The following is an 18,892-nucleotide window of genomic DNA, read 5'->3' as shown; positions in this document are numbered from 1 at the left end:
CAATTTGACTTAGCTGTTCTTATCAGGGTCCATATCAGGAGATCTATGTATGTGTTAAGCAAAGCTGAATACAAGTGAAATTCGGATAATCAGATTCTGAAGTTGCTAGCTTGTGGTCAAATCAGTCTTTTGAATTTATGATTCTTGAATTTATAAAGTTCAATTAGAAAAAAAAATGTATAGAGTATATTTGTTCTATATATTTGCAAAGGGCCTGAAACAGGATCATGAAACTGTGCATACACACATTTTTCTGTATTAGTGAAGAAAATTCTCTGTAACTTTTGCCTTCATATGTTATAACAATCCAACTCACCCAAAATCTGATTTAAAACTGACATCTGTAGTGTTTTTCTCCTTTTCGTTAACTTGGATAAAAGAGGTTCCACAAAATAATTCATAACCCTAAGGGGCCCTGTAATTTTCTTATTTTATGAAAATGTAATAACACAAATCCTATGTGCAAAAATGTGTTTTTTTTGCATTCATAGGACTTGTTTTGAAGAAATTGATATATCCTTAACTTGAAAATGACTTGCAGTGTTTCATGAAAAAAAAGTCCTGCTCTGTTTATTGTAGAAATTGCATTTGTTTTCTATTTTTACTGAAACTAAGGTGCAACCAAAAGAGTTGCATCCAAATACTCCTCGCTGTTGAGAGCGAGGGACTGAGGGGTGCTATGAGTCAATGGTTTCTTTAAGAACAAATGTTAGGTGGGTGCATCATAATGTGATAAATTCTGTTAACAACCACACTTGTGGCTAAATGATCCTCATTAGGAATGAAGGTCAACATCCCTGGTGGAGGGCTCCCCTATGGTTAGAATTGTCACTGTAACAAGGTGGATCTTAACAATGGGGATTTTTTAAGTTGTGTAGGCATTGCTCTTATTTATAGATCCTTTCAAGTGTATCTTTTGTTATTTGAATGACCAATTTATGATACTGTCATCTCCTGCATGCATGCTTTCTGCATCACTTGATCATTTCAGTGATAATTAACCTGAACACATGATATGTTAGGTTGCAAATTTCGAGTATATAGATGAAGTTGAAGCAGCTGCAGCAAAAGAAGAGGAAGCAAGGAAGCGATCTATGACTGACAGAGCTTCTAGCTCCAATTCTGAAAGGGCAAATTACTGGGATGAGCTACTGAGGGACAGATATGAAGTTCAACAAATTGAAGAGCTTACTACTATGGGAAAGGGAAAGAGAAGTCGTAAACAAGTAATGCCTCTCTCTCCAATACACTTCTCACACCTAAATCAGCCTCTGTACATTTAACCAGTTTGAGCTAAGCTGCTGCCATTTTTTTCTTCTGTTCTTGTGAGACCATGAGAAGCTAATCCCCACCTACTACTATATATCCAACCCTCCCCATCTAGGCTGGAGCCTAGGCCCCTGGGTAGGCTGAGCCATTACTAGTACAACCGGGGGAATTAATTAATCAGGGGTCGAAAGGGGAACCTGAGGCCATGGGGAATCAAACTTCTGCCCTCTTGCTTAGGGGCAAGATGCAGTACCATCCAAGCTATGATTCTTTGGTACCTAAACTGCTATTTGATTTTGTGAAGATATATTCTTGCTTCTGCTAAACTTTTCCCTTATTGCATCCAATTCCATTGGTCTTTTTAATTCATTTGTGAATAAGTTGAGGGGTTTCATGGATAGGTTGGGGCCTATATCCCCTTTCACTTGGTTTTGAAATGATATTGTTAGTATTGTTACCCTCCTCACCTCCATGATTAGCTCCTTGATGTGTGTAAATGGATAAAGGCTTGATGCATTTTTTCCATCTATGTGAGTAGCCTATTGTAGTTGCTGGTTTCCTTGTCTCTACACAACTTCTCACCTTCTGTCATGCTTCAATAATCTCAGTGTTATTCTTTTATCTACCTCTTTTGCCTCATAACCCACTAAATCGCTAATTAATGTACTCGATTATTTTCTCTTTTGAAGTTGAGGAAAACCAAGTGTGGGTTCTCTCCTCTGTTTATCTCTGACCATCACATGATTCCGTATGAAAATAACCTCGATGATTCATCTTCATGGCATAAGTTGTTTTTTCTCTTAGAAGATTCTTATCAATTGTCTCAATACTTGTTCCATCACTCTTCTTAGTAAGCTCATATTGTAGCTAAGATATTTAACCATTTGATAGCTCAGGTACTTCTGTTTAGCACTTCCATACTTGTAGCAAGGTTATTCAGCGTCCATTCACATTCATATTTTCATTGATAAAGCTTGTTGACCAGCCTTGTTTCTCTTATATTCATTGTTCTTCTGTATATATTCCATCTAGCCCTTATTTGTGAGTTAGGTGGGTTGATTACAAGCAAACACAGGCTTGATGAATGCATTTTTGCTTCGCCCTTACTCCCAAATTCAGACCATTCATTTCATGAGGTGTTTTGTGACTTGTCAAACTCAAGAACTCTAGTTTAATTGAATGTGCTACTGCCTAATCATTTACCTACTTCTATCTAAGCATCATTCTATAGATGTTTATGTACCTCATGCTAACAATTCAATTCTTCTTGTATTCTTCCTCCTTGGTATTGTGGTTATTATTTCTCGTGATTCAAAAGTTACCATCAGACTGAAAATTTTCTTTTGATGGTTCAGACTTTTTTGAGTTATTTATTGTGCCTAAGACACAGTTTTATTTTACAAGGCAATGCTTACAAATTCATCTCCTTTTTCAGTTGACCCACTCTGAAATATTGGATTACTGGATTTTCCACTCATTACTTTGTTTGAATTTCAAGAAATCTATTATCCTTGTGGATAAAAACTATAGGTTCACACTCCTTTTACTGTGAATTGCCAAATGGTACCTGCTCAATATGAAGTAAATAGAAAATGGTTTAGATATGAGAATTTGAAAGACCATCAACATGACCTTCAGATGTCCTTGCTGAACATAGTATCTCAGTACCCATGAGTGTGATGGGGATTTGAAAGAAAAAGATCATCACCTCCTGAATTTCTCCAAGTTTTCAGTAAATGTGAATGCAAACTTTTCTAATTGGAGGTTAACATGCGATCTTTCTAAATTATCAGTTGATACATATCCATATTCTTGATGCTTCCTCATTTCTTAACTGTTAATCCTGATAGCAAGTTATTCCCCATGTGGCTCGTATCTTTGGTTAGGTATGCTATGAAGGTGGGATCCTAGTGCCAAGTTGTTCATTTCATCTGTATTTGCGCTGACATTTCTTGCTTACATAAAGGATATGTGCCATGCTAGTCCTTTCCCTAGTATCATGCCAATTCCTTTTAAGATCTCTGCAGCCTCCCTCATTAATGTCTTTACCATGACAACTATTAATCTCTAATCTCATACTATGTCTCTTGTTGGTGCTCTATGCCAGCTTTTCGGTATGTTCTGGTGTTCACATTTGAGATGAACTGTGAGTGGATTAAAAAAATCATGAAGAGAACCCTTTTCTATACATCCTGTAATTTGTTAGTAATATAATTATTATTGTGTGGAAGATAAGCATTATTATTATTTTTTTGCTTTTTCATTATAGATATTATTCTCGACAATGCCAACCTTCATTAGCGTATTCCACAACTTATTTATTTTATTAAATTTCATTTAGATGGTAGCTGCTGAGGAAGATGACTTTGCTGGTTTGCAAGATGTCAGTAGTGAAGATGAGGATTACTGTTATGAAGATGACCTGTCAGATGTTGAAACAAATTTACCTGGAAATATGCCAGGGAGAAGAGGCCAGCTTTCAAAGAAGAAATCACGTGGCATGTTATTCAAAAACTATAATTTCATGATAATTTGTTTCCAAGGATTTCACATATAAGGCATGTTACTTATTAACTACAGCAATACAATCACACAGATTATATGGAACCACTTCCTCTGATGGAAGGTGAGGGAAGGTCTTTCAGAGTTCTTGGATTCAATCAAAATCAAAGGGCTGCATTTGTGCAAACACTAATGAGGTTTGTTAGTAATTGTTCAATTCTTTGTATGATGTCGTAGTTTGTTGAATATCTTAATCTGACCAGATCCTATTGATCAGCCCCCTTCCCTTCTTCCTCTCTGCTTTTACACTCTTTATCACACTTGCAACATTTGTGCTTTTCCAAAAATAAAAAATAAAGTAATTTTAATAATAAGTTTTGCTAATCTTATCTTCCAATGTTGGTTATTCTAGGCACGTGCTAAAGGCATATTATTGATATGTATAACCAAGCATCTAAAAAATTCCTGTGTTCTCTAATCTTGTTATATTTCGGCTCCAATTTTATTAACCATGTTCTCATCTCAGCAGATTGATGATAGGTAGCTGTTAAGTCTTCTTGTTGTTATTTGATTACAATAATCGATTCTATGTCCTTATTATCAGGATGACCTTTGCTTTACTATTATAGTACCTCTTATTCTTGTATTGTTTTGTAGGTTCGGCTTCCAGGATTATAACTGGAAGGAGTTTCTTCCTCGACTGAAGGGGAAAAGCCCACAGGAAATTCAAGAGTATGTTGCATACAAACCATCTGAATAAATTATAAGCTCACATGATGCTATGTTTAGATAAAAAACATCTGAATATATTATAAACTTTTAATAAAATATTCAGATCATGTTTCAAAATACGATGCGCACCTCTTATTCATTTTAAATTAATGAATTTTAAATCGATAGTATCAAACATGAATTCCAATGATCCAGGTTTCAGTAAAAGAGGTACAATTTTTAATGAGGGTAATAAATTGTCTGATTTCTGGTCAGACTGATCTTGGTATGCCTGTAACAGATGAGTTCCAAAGGTAAGAAAGTACATGCTTTGGTGATCGGACATATATGGAATTGATTGCTTTTGCTTATGATATGATGTAATGTATTTATCCAATATCCAAGTTAATCCTATTGTGTCAGCTCGGATGGATGAACATCAATCCCAAACCCTCTAACATTTGTTATATGTTGGCTCTTTAGGGCATCTTTGGCAACTTCTTGCCAGGTACAGTGGGATCTGGCAGATGTGCCAGAGATTGGGAAGGGAGAGAACATGAGAGGGAAAGAGAGAGAACATTGAGGCTGCAGGTCCCGCTCCCCTCTGGAAGAAGAAAAAGACCTCAAGAAGTCCTTTTTTTTTAATAAGAAAACCCCTCATGGGGACTGTGAACCCTGCATTCACCCTCTCCTGCTCTCCCACTCCCCCCTGTTCAGCCATTCCTGCCAGATCTGGCAGGAAGTTTCCAACCATGCACTTAATGATATTCAGAAATCTTTTTATGACTAATTATTATTTTTTTTTTCCTCCCCTTAGATGATCATTGCTTTATGAAGCTCAATAATTTGTTAAAAAAAATGAAGATTCTGAATTTGAAAGACTTCATCAAAGTGTGACGACATTGGGGGAAAAAAATCTCAAGTAGCTATTTTATGGACAAAGTGGAGTAATCTGAGCTGCTGGGTAGCAAATATTCTGATTATAAATGAAGAACCCATCTTATAAATGATGAGGGCAGAAGAATGGAAGAATTAATAATGTCTAAAATTATAAATGAGGGGAATGATAATTTTCTTTCTGATTGAAGATGAAATATGAATGCATCAGCATCAACTATTGCAACACTTCAGTTAGACGAGTTAAAGATTGTTTGGAAATAAAAAAGCATGTTATATTTTGCACTGAGATGATATATTTGGGCAACATGAGTTGCAGATTGGATGATAATAATTTAAAGCCAAGAAGGCAAGAACTACCCGAAGAGGTGGCTGATTTGTTGAAAGAGATTTTGGTAAACAAAAAATTTGCAGTTGTTTTGCATTTGAACATGAAACTAATTGTCTTCCCAAAGCAGTAATTGCAGATATATGTGACCTTGTGAAGGTGAATTAGTTCCATTAACTCTTCTATGAAGTGAACCTTGGCATAGTTCCATTCAATACCATGATTCCTATAATTCCTTTTTCTTTTCCTCTTTATAATCTCTTCCACTTGAGGGAAAGAACCTATGCCATTTATTCCAAGTAAGATGAGCTGAAATTTTGTCATAAATTTCTATGAAATTATGATAGAACAACTACTTACTTTCAGTCCAATGCAGTTGAAAAATATCTTTCTGCATGCTAGAAATTTTCTGTATGGACATAGACTTAAGTTGTGGACAGTTAATATCCTTTTTTTAGATATTAGTTTCAATATACAATGCGTTCATTTGCTAGGAGAAAGCTTGCTTGTTTTCAGGTCTTTCAGTTTATTTATTCATATATTCTTTTGGAAATTTATTTCACTTGCAAAATATTGAGGGCTTCATTCTTTTTTAGATAGTATAATAACTGTGATGTGTCCATCCTTGTTTTTACAGCTATGCACAACTTTTCATGAATCACCTTCTTGAAGGTGTAACAGACTCGCCAACCTTTTCAGGTGATCGTAGTGTAAATTTTGCCTTTTTGTGCTACTTCTGTTTAAGTTCGCCTTTCTTCCTCTCTCTCATTTTTGGGATTTTGTGTTATAACTGTAGATGGTGTTCCAAAAGAAGGATTACGAGTGGATGATGTAATGGTTAGGCTTGGACGTATTCAGAATATAGAAGAGAAGGTACATTGCATAATATGTTTATCAAATCATGGTTATCTTATTTATGAAGTCAATCCTGATTTAAATTCTTTGAGCGGGCACCAACTAAATGAATGCAACGTTGTAAGCACATGATTTTCTTCATTTAACATTATATTGTTAGTTGTTATGCTAACCATACACTAGTGTTCAAGGATATGAGCATCACTTTTGCCGTCTTTACATGAATACGGATCTGACATTTTCTACAACTTTTTCTGTTTTTTGCATAATTCTTGCCTCATAGTTTATGGTGTAATAGTATACAAGATTTTGATGGTAGGATTTCCTTTATCTAGTTCATATTATATAGAGATTTACGGAATGAAGTATGGAAAATGCAACATTGTGTTCCAAAAAGGGATGGTGGAAGCAAGTACATAAATACTTATCTGCCAGCAAAGATTTCCCATAATGTTTTCTAACCTAGATTGTCTTACATTGCATCATAAAGATCAATGAATATGTTTAAAGATACATGACTTTTTCGCATACGCTAATCCTCTCGAGGGATCATTTTTGACCTCCTTAGATAGGTGAAGACTGCACTCTACTGACAAATTAAAAATGCAAACTAGCATCAATTTATGATCACCAAGGAAAGATATTAGTGCAAAGAAAAGGTACATACTCCGATCTAGATTCAAGCTATGGATCCTCTATTTTTCTCATCTAGATTTTGATCAAACTTGCTTGCTTTGATGCACGCGACTAGTCATTGCTGTGTATCATATTGAAGCTGTTAATGTGCTATCATGGAGCAGTGCTTATACAATCTTGACACTGGCTGGTAAGCTTTCATCTTAGACATGCTGCTTTATGACAAGTCAGGAAGTTCAAAATCTGTACATACCGCCAGTATGTCACACCATTCCTACCAGTCCTACAAACATTAAAATGATGGGTATTTTACTTCGCTACTTGCAAAATTTTAAATTGCCAGAATGTTATAGACATTCGGAGTGTTAGGAAACACTACAAAACAAACTCTTCAATAGACCATATTGTCAAACCATGATGGCATCATCTTTGCATGTCTATCCTTTGTATTTCTGCCAAAAGGTTCTCCAGAATAGTTTTTACAAAACGTGAGGATCTTCTTACTAATACATTAAGTGATGGCCTTGTTAATACTATCAAGTTGTGGAGCAAGATATGAAATTAGAGGGTTCTACATGGAGCCAGTCTGAGATCGGTTGTGGAAGGATATAGATCGAGTACAATTGTCACAAGGCTTTCTACTGCAGTCTAGTTATTTTAAGTATTCCAAGTGAGGACAGTAAATCTGAAGTATGAAACTAGTTAGATGTTAGGGTTACTAATATTCTAGAGCGCATAATTTTATGTAACAATGTGGGAATTGATAATGGCAAAATGGAGATATTATATTCATTGTTCATGCTGAGTGCTTTTTGGAGTTATAAATAAAGTTCTTTATCCTTGCATGCCTCTTGCTTATTGGTAACTCATTAGAGTTAACGTAGTTGAAACTGAAAGGACCTTTCATTAAAAAAAATGCAAAGAAAGGTGATTATCCAACTAACTTCTTTGGCAGCATTAATGCATCTTGAAGTTATTCTCGACATATTGTTCCAAAGTGCTTCGGCTGAACTCAAAATAATCATAACAAATTCTAGAAAATATTCCATTTAAGCATGCCTGTGGATATTTTTGTGCTCCTTGTTACATGGCAAATTTTGGATGCATCAATGAAGGATCTCATCTTGAAAAGATTTTTTTGTTTTAAATGCCATTATTTTTTTTTTATAACTTAGTTTGGATTAGTCACTTGTAATATGTAAACTTATTTCAGTTATTATACATTTGTTTCTCGTAGTGGATTACTGTAATAGTTATCTTATGGCGCTCAGCCAAAATTTATCTCTGTTAAGTAAGTAGCTTCATAATGAAAATATATGACATTTATTACAACTTTTATTCTTTAAATTTGCAGGCCAAGTTTATGTCGAAAAATCCTGGGGCTAGCCTCTTTTCAGAAGATATATTATTGCTCTTCCCTGGCTTGACTGGGAGAAATTGGAAAGCTGAGCATGATTTACTGTTACTGAAATCTATATTAAAGTATGGACTTATTTAATTTTGGTCTTTATGTTATAGCTATAGTAGTCCTTTGGTTATAAAATGAAGAAAACATGCCATGAGTATGTAAAAAATGTAGCAAGTAATATGACACATAGAAAATGTAGTAAATACTAAATAAAGCACATGCTTAACTGGTGAAGAAAACAAACGTGTCACAAGTATTATTCTATAGCTTCATGTATGTCCTACTATAAGTCTATAACTATAAGAATCCTACTTAATTATTATTACCTATAAAAGTTCAAGTCCTTAAATTGTGAAGTATCTTCAAATTGCTTGTCACAACTATTCAAGTCAATTCTTTTGTAGTTCCCCACTACCTAAGTCATATACTTAGTGTACCCTCATTTGGGCTGTCTCTAGAGTTGCTATTGGGCCAGTTTACAGATAGAAGTAAAGCTTCCCCTAGCCATATGTCTTAACAGTGTTGGTACATTATTATCAGCGTTAAACTTATCAAGTGGTTAGTTCATGTGGTCACTCCCATATCTGTCTTTACATTGTCTATGCCTTATCATGAGCTTGTCTAGTAAACATAATGAATCTTGCGCATTTCTCTTTTATCTGAAAAAATAGCCTTATAAAATTGTCTCAATGATTGACCTTGTTAAAGTACTGTTCATTCGACTGCTCATTGGTATCTTCACTGTTTGTGAATTAGTAAGTTAGCACTTCTGAGCTTTTGTCCCATTTTGTTGAGATTCACCGGGTCTTTAGTACGTCATAACATAAATTTGTTAATCAAATTCAAGCTAACGGGATGTTCTTCATTATTTTACTAGACCAATAAATATTGCATTTGGTATCGAAGCCTTATCTTTGTTTTTTCTTTCCAAGCTGGCTCTATGTATCCTAGAATTGCCTATATTTTTATAAAGTGCTGGTAAAAATATTAGTTACTAATCTTGAGGAATTTTGTAATTGGAGGATTTTATTGTTTTATGTATGAAGATTGCCAAGTTGGGCATGCTGATTATAGTGTTTGCCAGATTTGCTTGTATTAATTTATGCATTACTTGTAGTGGGCTGCAACCTATACAAGCTTTTTGAATGAGCAAGATTATCCAAACATCAATTTTATCACCTATCTTGTTTTAATAGTTTAGGATAATAATGACAACTTCTGTCACATTTTTTTCCCTGGCCAACAACAAAATGAGACGTAGAATTGTCATTTTGGACATCTGTTATTTGAATTATTGCCACTTTTTGAGGTGACTCCCTAAAAGCTTATTGACACCCCACATGTGTTAGTTTGTTACATAATATGAGCTATTTGTTAAACAATTCAAGTGTTGAACTACGAAATCATGATATGCTCTTGGTATCTACCATCTCTTAAACATGATTGGGCCTGTAGATTTGGATGGTTTGACAGCTGCATTTTTCTTCCTTTCTTTTTATCCCATTTTGTAATATATAACTTATGAGAATGGTCATTAGTTACTGATATGTGCGAATATCATGGTATAGTTCTCTTGCTGCTTATGCTTGTTTTTTCATGGACACAAACAAGAGTCAAATTCAGACATACATGATGTATTCAAGTGCATGACATAGCAAGAGGAGGGAAGAAAGACATACAGGGACGTATAGGAAAACAAAAACCAAGTCATATATGGTTCCAATAAAAATGTTATTTTTTGCGATTTTCCATATGTATGTTTCTCATCCAAAATTCCCAATCAGCTTAATATACAAGAAAATGACATCTTGGAAAATTAGTTTACTACCTGCTTCCTTTACTGATCTCTAGAAAGAACAAAGGCTCACTTCTGACATTATTAGTATGGGTGGAAACTTCAAAGTAGGTATCCATTTGTCTGGTATATATCCAACATAGATTCTTGGATTTGGACAAGTATCCAGGTAACAATTTATGCTTGTTTCATGAATGAGTAGTTTTTTCTGTAAAAATAATTATTGAAACTTAAAGTTTCAATGAGTAAATAGCAAAAATGATATTGATTATGTTCTTACATCTCCTATTTATCTGTTTTGTGCTTATCAATTGCGATACAATCTGCATGTAATTTATAGTTCATTTTGCTTGCTGCTTTGATGTTTAATTACTTCATTTTTCTTCAAAAAAATTACTTCATTCCTTTTTGGTATCTAATTGCATATTTTGCATTAAAGGCATGGCTATGCAAGATGGCAAGCTATAGTAGAGGATAAAGATGTTGGGCTTGCTGATGTTGTTCGCCAAGAATTAAACCTTCCTGTTATAAATGGATCCTTTACTGAAGGTGTTCAAATGAATGAGGATGCAAATTCTGGTCCTGCCAGTGTCAGTATTCCCTTGAATATCAAATAGTTAGTACTCAAACTAGCATTGGGAATAGTTCTGAGTTTCTTGCTGTTACTGTATTGCAGGGTGCTTCAGAAGTTGCAAAGGGAAGCCAATCATATCCGGACTACTCTTCAATGTATCAATTCAGAGAAGTGCAAAGAAGAATGGTGGAGTTTATAAGAAAGAGATATTTTCTGTTGGAAAAAGCTCTGGATCTAGAATGTGCTAAGGTACAAGTTGTAGGTTATATGCTTGCCAACTTCCCTAAGTACCTCTATAACTGATTGTTGAGTCCCTCTCTGGAAAAGATGGCCTGTATGTGCATTGAAATATTAATATCGAGATACTTGCTTAGTGCTGTCATTCTGGTTCTCCTTATCTCATATTGTACTCTCTATTTTTTCAAAAGTCAGATATTTTTTACATAATTTCCTTGGTGGTCTGTGATGTAGTTTAGATGGCATTTTGCATAACAGGACACTGGCTTCCCCAAATCAATCAAAGAAAAGTAATAATCGAATCCCTTCTCCTTGCTTCCATTTGCTTCCCTTTCCTTCCTTTCTTTCTGACCCTTTTTTTCCTTCATTCAAGACACTTTTCTGAGATGCTGCTTCTAGCGTTTGGTTGCTCATGGCAAACATAGTCAATGCTCCAATGCTCCTTACTTTGTTCATGCTTGTATTCTCTTCCCTTTCCAGTTTTACCACTCTTTGACCCCGACATCCCCATAGTTACTAGGCTCATGATATGAAATGTTTTGTATCATCTTACCCATTTTAGCATTGAAGGATGGTCTGCTTACTGCCAAAAGAAAATAAGGATGGTCCCATAGCCACCTGATTAAAAAAAAAAAAATCCCTTCATAATTAATGTGCACTTTCTGTTCACAATCTTCACTCACTAATTCATAATCTTCACTTTCAGAGAATGATTGTTGAAATGATAAAGAATAATCTGAAAATCCATTCTCAAAATAACTAGGGAAAGATCTGTTTCTTAAGGTTGTGATTATTAAATCCACATACACATAACATGCCATGCCTCTGGTACTTCCATCTAGGCATTCAGGTTGTACACTGAACAATCTGTGCTGTAATAAGGATTAATAGAATTTTTTTTTGAAAATATGGTAGTTTTCACTATTGACTATTTTTTTAAGATCGATTAGTAGAGATGATTAGGATACTCTTCATGCTGTTAATAAATTGTTTTGCTTGCTCAAGTCATTTAGTTTAGATTTAGTCAAGGACGTAACACTGACCCAATGTGCTCCTGTTATGGACAAGATTTTGTGTTTCTCAGGCAGAAATAGTCATGAAATGTATTCCTGAAAATGAGGGAATGTATCACCAAATTGCTACATGCATAGTTCCACTTAATATAAAAATTCAGAAATTTGTTTTCCTCATCATCGATTTCATAAGATGCATGTGCACATGTGCTTTCATAGAGCTGCTCTCATATTTATGTTTGTATATGTACAGTTGGAAACAAAAGTTGTCATGCAGAGCTGTAGTCAGTGAACCAAAATAACCTCTTATCTCGCTTGTTTTAAAACACTTAATTAATTTATTGCTCACAATAAGATAACTTTTGTGATAGTATTCATACGTCTGTCATACTGGGAACCTAGGGTGAATGGTATTCAGTTACAGCTACAGCACAATGCATTTGAGCTTTGTCTCTTACGTATGGCATCCATTGGACACCCTGTATGTTTAAACCTGCATATGAACATTCATCCTGAGAATTATATTTTTTTAGTTTGTAGCTCAAGAGAATTACGAGTTATGAAAAATGATTTAGAAAAGTTGGTCATCTTGACAAACAAAGAACCCCAAGGCTGGGCCAAAGTAATTTGGAGAGGTCTTGAGGGTTTGAGTTTAGTTCCATTTGTCGCATGTGGATGCAAATATATGGAATTTCTTGTGAAGCCTAAATGTTTGATGTATTGTAGGAGGTCCTCCGCAATTTTTCTTGCTTTCTACAACTATGACCTCAAACTGAACTTTAGCTGAGAGGTTTCTGGTTGTCAGTCTTGATTTCTTTCGATTTGAACATGATAAGAACTTAAAATACCTACATTATCTTTTATGGATATTGAACATGCAAGAGTTCATGGAAGTTCTCCAGCTGAATCAACAAGAATAGTTGAGAACTGGGTTGGGACCTGGTTTTGATTTTTTCTGATTGCACTCAGTTGAGTGCATTCTATGCTCTTCATCATTAACACTATAAAAAAAAATGCCTCTCTCTCTCTCTCTCTCTCTCTCTCTCTCTCTCTCTCTCCTCTCTATCTAATCTGATAGATTAATATGAACAATGCAAAACCACAATCCCTTGTTTTGTCATTTTTAACTGTATAAACTTATTGAATGTTTATTTATTTGATATATGCAACTTCTCTTATACTTAAATAATAAGCTGCATATGATAATCCTGAAGGATAATGTATATGATTATTTATACTATTCTTTTTCCTGAGTTTTTTTTTATTTGTATTAATTTTTCATGTACTGGCACTATATTAGCATGGTGTTTTAGATTCATTGCTCCCATTTTGTCTGACAATAAGCAGAGTACGATCAAACCATGCGAGCCTGAAAATCAAGAATCGGAGGTTGAGCCGAAGGTTCCAGAAGCACAAAGTCTGAACCCTTTGGATACCAATTCATTGTTGAAAGAACTACCCATTCTGGAGCCCATTGGTTAGTAGTTTCTTTTAATCTATCTGGTTGGTTCAATTCTTTGGTTAATGAGCTTGTTGATCTATCCAAATGATTAAGGCACCTGCTGCCTGAATGGTTCTTCTATTACTTAAATTATATACTTGTTAATTGTGCTTTTGAATACATTCTCACTTTATTATATGACTTGCTTTGTTCAAGCAGCTGCACAGTATTTGGCCTAATAACCTTGTCCCCTTCTCTCAAGAAAGTACATTTTGGCTTTCTTCTGTGTTTTGTGTGTACTTGTAGGAGAATAAGAATTCTAAAACATATGCAAGATTTATTTTATGAAAACAATGAGTGACTATATACTGGACATGCATGGTAAGACTCTAGGAATGGATCTATGATGATGTAATTAGAAGATGGACTTCGAATGATATAAAACAGATATGAGATAGCACTAAAAAGAACGAAGCTAAAATGGGTATTTTCGGGTTATTGGCTACAAATTCCTTTTGCAATTGGAGATCAACCATGATGAGTATGACTCTTCATATTGCAAAAGAGCGAATTAACTCTCCACTATGAACAGTGGGAAAGGCTTGGAAGCTGGCTGAGGCTGGCGTTATGCAGCCATCCTCCAAACCATGAAGCCTACATCTGTTTAATTATTATATTCCATTGAAGCTGATGCCTATTGTGTGTCAAAAAAAAAAAAAAATCCCAAGTCTCCCTATGGCTTAACCTACCCCATGATAAGAAGAGGGGGAAAGAATCTCACTTCCTAAGTCAGAAAGCCTTAAGACACTGTGTGCTGGTTTCAAGTGGTGGTGGTTTTTCTTTCTGGAGCCTGTTTCATTCTTATATTTTACATGCATTGAACATGCAGGGTTCTAGCATATAGTAAGCTGACCTTAGTGCACTTTCTACTGTGGCTAGAACATGTTTTCTGTTACAAGAAAGGAAGGCATTTGAAGGTTTTCATGCTGAAGTCATCTTTTGAATGTTGCAATGTAAATTATATTTTGTTGGTGTATATATTTGATGTCCGACTTCATCTAGGAGCCCTTGGATGCTACTAAAGTTGGGCATCTGCTTTTGGACATCTTCAGCAATAAAAAAATTTGTGGGAAGTTGGTGGATGATCTAGATGTCACTATTTCTACACTCTGCCAGCAGCAGCATAAACTAACAACGTCTTAGGATGCAAGTGCTGCCTTTACAACAATGCCAACTTAAGCTGCCTGATTTACATTACTAGAAATTTCCTATGTATGAAACAGAATGGGGCATCTAGTTTTGGTTCAGACAGAGAATGAAGTTGGAATATATTATTAATTTAGCAATTACTTGCACGTATATAGTGCCCTTTCCTAGGTCTTTATCTTCCTTCCATTACATGATTTTGTTTGTTTATGGTTTTTGGCATCATAGGACCATTTTGAACTGTCACCATCGGCTTCCATCAACATTGACTTTATGGGTGATGAATACTTCAACAATTTCTCGAACTATGTATTTTGCATGTTGTCTATTGGAAAAGTACTAGTCTTAAGCTATGACATTTGTGGTATTCCTCTTTGCAGTTTCTAGTCGTATCTATGCTCTATAGGCTATGTGTTTATGGGGTTTTCCTGCTTTATCTAAGTCCATATCATGCCTCAAAAGGTTAACTATTTACCACATCTTCAGGACTGTATCCTTCCAATTTGCAGACAGTGTGCCAAGCCTGTTAATGCTTTTTGTTCAGATGGTGCGCTCAAGTGTCTTTTCTAGCGCTCATGACATTTTTCTCTGCCATAACGCCACTCTTCTGGTCATGTTCCCAAGTACCTTAGTAAAATGGTGTCATTAAGAGCAGTCTGTTAATACCTTGGTTGGACCGGCTGTTTCGATCAAGGTTGAGCAAACCTAGATAATTATACTGGTATAGGCTATGCACAAAGTAAAAGATTCTTAAACATTACATAGTTGGGAAGGTTTGTCTAGGACTTTCTAGGTCCTCTAGCTACCAGAATTACCCATAAATTGTTAAATGTTACACTCGGCGCACAATGTGGGTACATTGAATTATAGTTTTTTCTACCTAATTGGACTCGAAAGAAGTTCATCAAGACTTTACGTCTCGACACTTGGGTATGGTTTCACAAGAAGTTTTTAGAGATCAGAAGGATCCGATACTTAAACATGCACCCACTCCTAGACCCATCTCCATCTACAACCCATGTAGCACAGCATCTATTAATGCAAGTTCTAATCAAAGGCTCATAAAGTCGGATTAGCTTATATCATGATTCTCTTGGAAAGCCCTAAAAAATGAAGTAGCACCCCTTTTTTTCCCCATATAATATGTAATATAGGGGATAGGCTTGTTGTCAATGATTTTTTTTCTCCATTCTAATCTCTGGAATTGGGACCTAAGAGAATGTAACACGGAAGATTGATGTCTCAAATTTTCGACAAAATGGTGAAGACATTTCTTTATATCATCCCTTTCTCCCCATATAATAAGTTAAAGCTTTTGACGACATCAACTTTTTTGAAAAAAATAACTATACATTATAGTTTCATGTTTTTGCATCTAACTCATTTTTCTCTCAGAACTTATTTTTCTCCAATATTTCTTTTCTTTAGTTTTTCCCTTTTCTAATTTTGTCGTTATCCATACCAATCCTCAATAGAGAAGAATTGGCAACCTATTGACTGGAATCTAGTCTAATTGACTGAACCTTGGGTATGTTGGGCTGGAATCCAAGGCAGCTACTTTTCTTGTTTGAATACTGGTTCAATTGTGAAAATAATAACTAAGAGAGGACATCATCATGTTCCTGAGAGTACTCATTCTCCTTGTTATTTCATTGTCTGTCTGTTATATGTAAAAGTCATTTCCACAAATGTCAGTCTTATCAATAACAAAAAAACCCTTAGAAATAATAAGTCTGCTCTCTTATAGTGCATTCTCCATAATCATCGATGACTCGCTTGTTATGGGCATTTAACACCTACTGTAGTTGCTTTGTCCTTTAGTTCTGGTACATATATGATGCTCTGTCCTTGGGCCATTCTTGAGCAAAAGTTTATAATTATTATGATTCCTCAATGAAACATTATCAGATGTCGATATATGGTACCTTGTTTCAGTACATCACTATTTTCTCTAGAATTCTTTTAGTTTAATATGCTTCTAAAACCTTTTTCCTTATCTTCTAGCCTTGTGTGTATGTATGCGGAATATTTTTTGTGTTATCTTTCTTTGCTCATGCATGTTCATGTACATCTATTACTTCTGGCTTTCATGTCCCAACTTGTCATGCCTTACAGTTTGAGAGTTCAGCCAGCATTCACTTTTACTCAAGGAAACTCATGATTCTCTGGAAGAGCGTTTAGTAGGATATTAGTTCCTGCTATGGTTCACAATACAAGTTTCCATACCAACACAGTACATCTCTGGTACAGTGTTGGTAGAAGTTAGTTCGTGGTACCGGTACTTGTTCTGCTGTTGCTACCAGTATGGTACAATATATAACTAATATTTGGTGATATGGTCCAGTATGGCAAACCATGGTTCCCACACTCGAGTCAAGGCTCTGTTGACTGATGTTCAAAATGACTAGAAGTTTATTGGCCTCTGAACCTTCACCTTAAGTATTTAATTGTATAAAAAATAGTGTGCATACATCTGCATCTTTCACCCATGCATTGCACAGATTGTGTATGAGCTATGGCTTATTCACCTGTGGTACACCTCAAGTAGTGCATACATCTGCGTCTTTCATCCATGCATTGCATAGATTGTGTATGAGCTATGGCTTATTCACCGGTGATACACCTCAAGTTGCAGTGATACTTAATATGGTCTACTTCTAGGAGATTGGCAGGTCAGTCTAACAACCTCATTAGATTCTTTGGCAATTTGTATGGGCTTTTCTAGCAGGACAGTTTTGGTTGGCCTGAGGCATTTATCTTATTGCAGGATAGATACCCATCCTTGATGACTTTTTTTTTCTTTATATATCATTTTGGAAAAAAAAAAAAGATTTTTTTTCTTTGTAGTGTAAAATCACTAATTTGCATCGAGAATTCCAGGTGATTGGCTAGATCATTGGTTGACAACAATCTATTTCTAGGTATGAATGAGAGGAGGGTTCACAGTCTTAGCATGATGGTTAACCTGTTACTATTAGCAATATGTGCTGAATCTTATAAGCATATTGTCTAAATAAAAATGAAATGGACGTCAGAGTGTTAATTTTTTAATGATTATATATATATATATATATATATATATATATATATATATATATATATTATGTTTACTATTATCAGAGCATTTCTATTGTTGACTAACATCAAATTTGCAGGTCCAAACGCATCTGCATGTGATAACAAAGGTGACTGCCGGGAAATGCCACGGCTTTATAATGAGGTAAGCCATAAATCATAAGACTCAGTTGATGCATGCTCATTGTTGTTTCAGTAATTAATATTGTTCCTTGTGTCTTGCAGATTTGTAGGGTAGTAGAAGACAATGCTGTTGACTCGGTCCAGGCATACTTGGATGACAGATCCGCAGGTTCTAGGTTAAGGAAGAAGCTCCGCCCTCTTGAAATAATATGTGAAGACGTACAGCGAATCCTCACCGGGACATGTCAGAGTGATGCTGCTGCTGAAGGATCAAATAATGTACATGCTGTGGGAGATGATGTTCTGCCTGGAGGCAGCATAGGTGGTGATAACAATACTGGAAGTGCGGTAGAATCTTCACAATCGGTGCATGCATCACAACCAGATGTGAAGGTTACAGATTGTGCATCGGGCAAGGTAAATGATGTCAAAACTCCTGAGGGCACTAATCAAACAACTGACAAGGTCATTGTGTTAGATGAGTAACAAGAATATCACATTCCATAAGATGACAATGCTGTAGGCCAAATGGGATATTTAAGCTGTAACTTACTGTGTGACTGAGGTACAATAAAGCTTCTTACCATAGTTTGTGCCATTATACTGGAGCAACAGTTAATTATTATACTGGAGCAACAGTTAATTATTATACTGGAGAAAGCCACGGCCCTTTTATCTAGAATCTAGCAATGCTGTGATACGAGCATTTGTGGTTCAAATTTAAGCATGCAAAATTTGTTTTCCACGTCTTGCTCGAAGACCATGGTTGCCTGTTTACCAAAAAAAAAATAAAAAAACAAGAAAAAAGGACCGTGGTTGCCT

At 35.4% G+C, this 18,892-nt stretch overlaps 1 protein-coding gene across 1 annotated transcript in view; it reads left to right on the top strand.

Moving 5' to 3' along the window:
- Window positions 1-18,668, top strand: part of LOC105060208 (CHD3-type chromatin-remodeling factor PICKLE) — a 34,930-nt gene extending 16,262 nt beyond the window's left edge. The window contains exons 20-31 of the mRNA XM_010943817.4: window positions 1,023-1,226; window positions 3,611-3,767; window positions 3,866-3,968; window positions 4,429-4,503; window positions 6,345-6,406; window positions 6,504-6,580; window positions 8,553-8,680; window positions 10,841-10,991; window positions 11,078-11,224; window positions 13,573-13,702; window positions 18,028-18,092; window positions 18,173-18,668. Coding sequence (XP_010942119.1) covers window positions 1,023-1,226; window positions 3,611-3,767; window positions 3,866-3,968; window positions 4,429-4,503; window positions 6,345-6,406; window positions 6,504-6,580; window positions 8,553-8,680; window positions 10,841-10,991; window positions 11,078-11,224; window positions 13,573-13,702; window positions 18,028-18,092; window positions 18,173-18,556 — 1,683 coding nt within the window. The 3' untranslated portion in view covers window positions 18,557-18,668. The remainder of the gene's footprint in view (window positions 1-1,022; window positions 1,227-3,610; window positions 3,768-3,865; window positions 3,969-4,428; window positions 4,504-6,344; window positions 6,407-6,503; window positions 6,581-8,552; window positions 8,681-10,840; window positions 10,992-11,077; window positions 11,225-13,572; window positions 13,703-18,027; window positions 18,093-18,172) is intronic.
- The last annotated feature ends 224 nt before the right edge of the window (window positions 18,669-18,892 follow it).

The sequence above is a fragment of the Elaeis guineensis genome, chromosome 1 (genome assembly GCF_000442705.2).
Source record: "Elaeis guineensis isolate ETL-2024a chromosome 1, EG11, whole genome shotgun sequence".
NCBI lineage: Eukaryota > Viridiplantae > Streptophyta > Magnoliopsida > Arecales > Arecaceae > Elaeis > Elaeis guineensis.
This window is presented reverse-complemented; position numbering and strand designations above follow the sequence as displayed.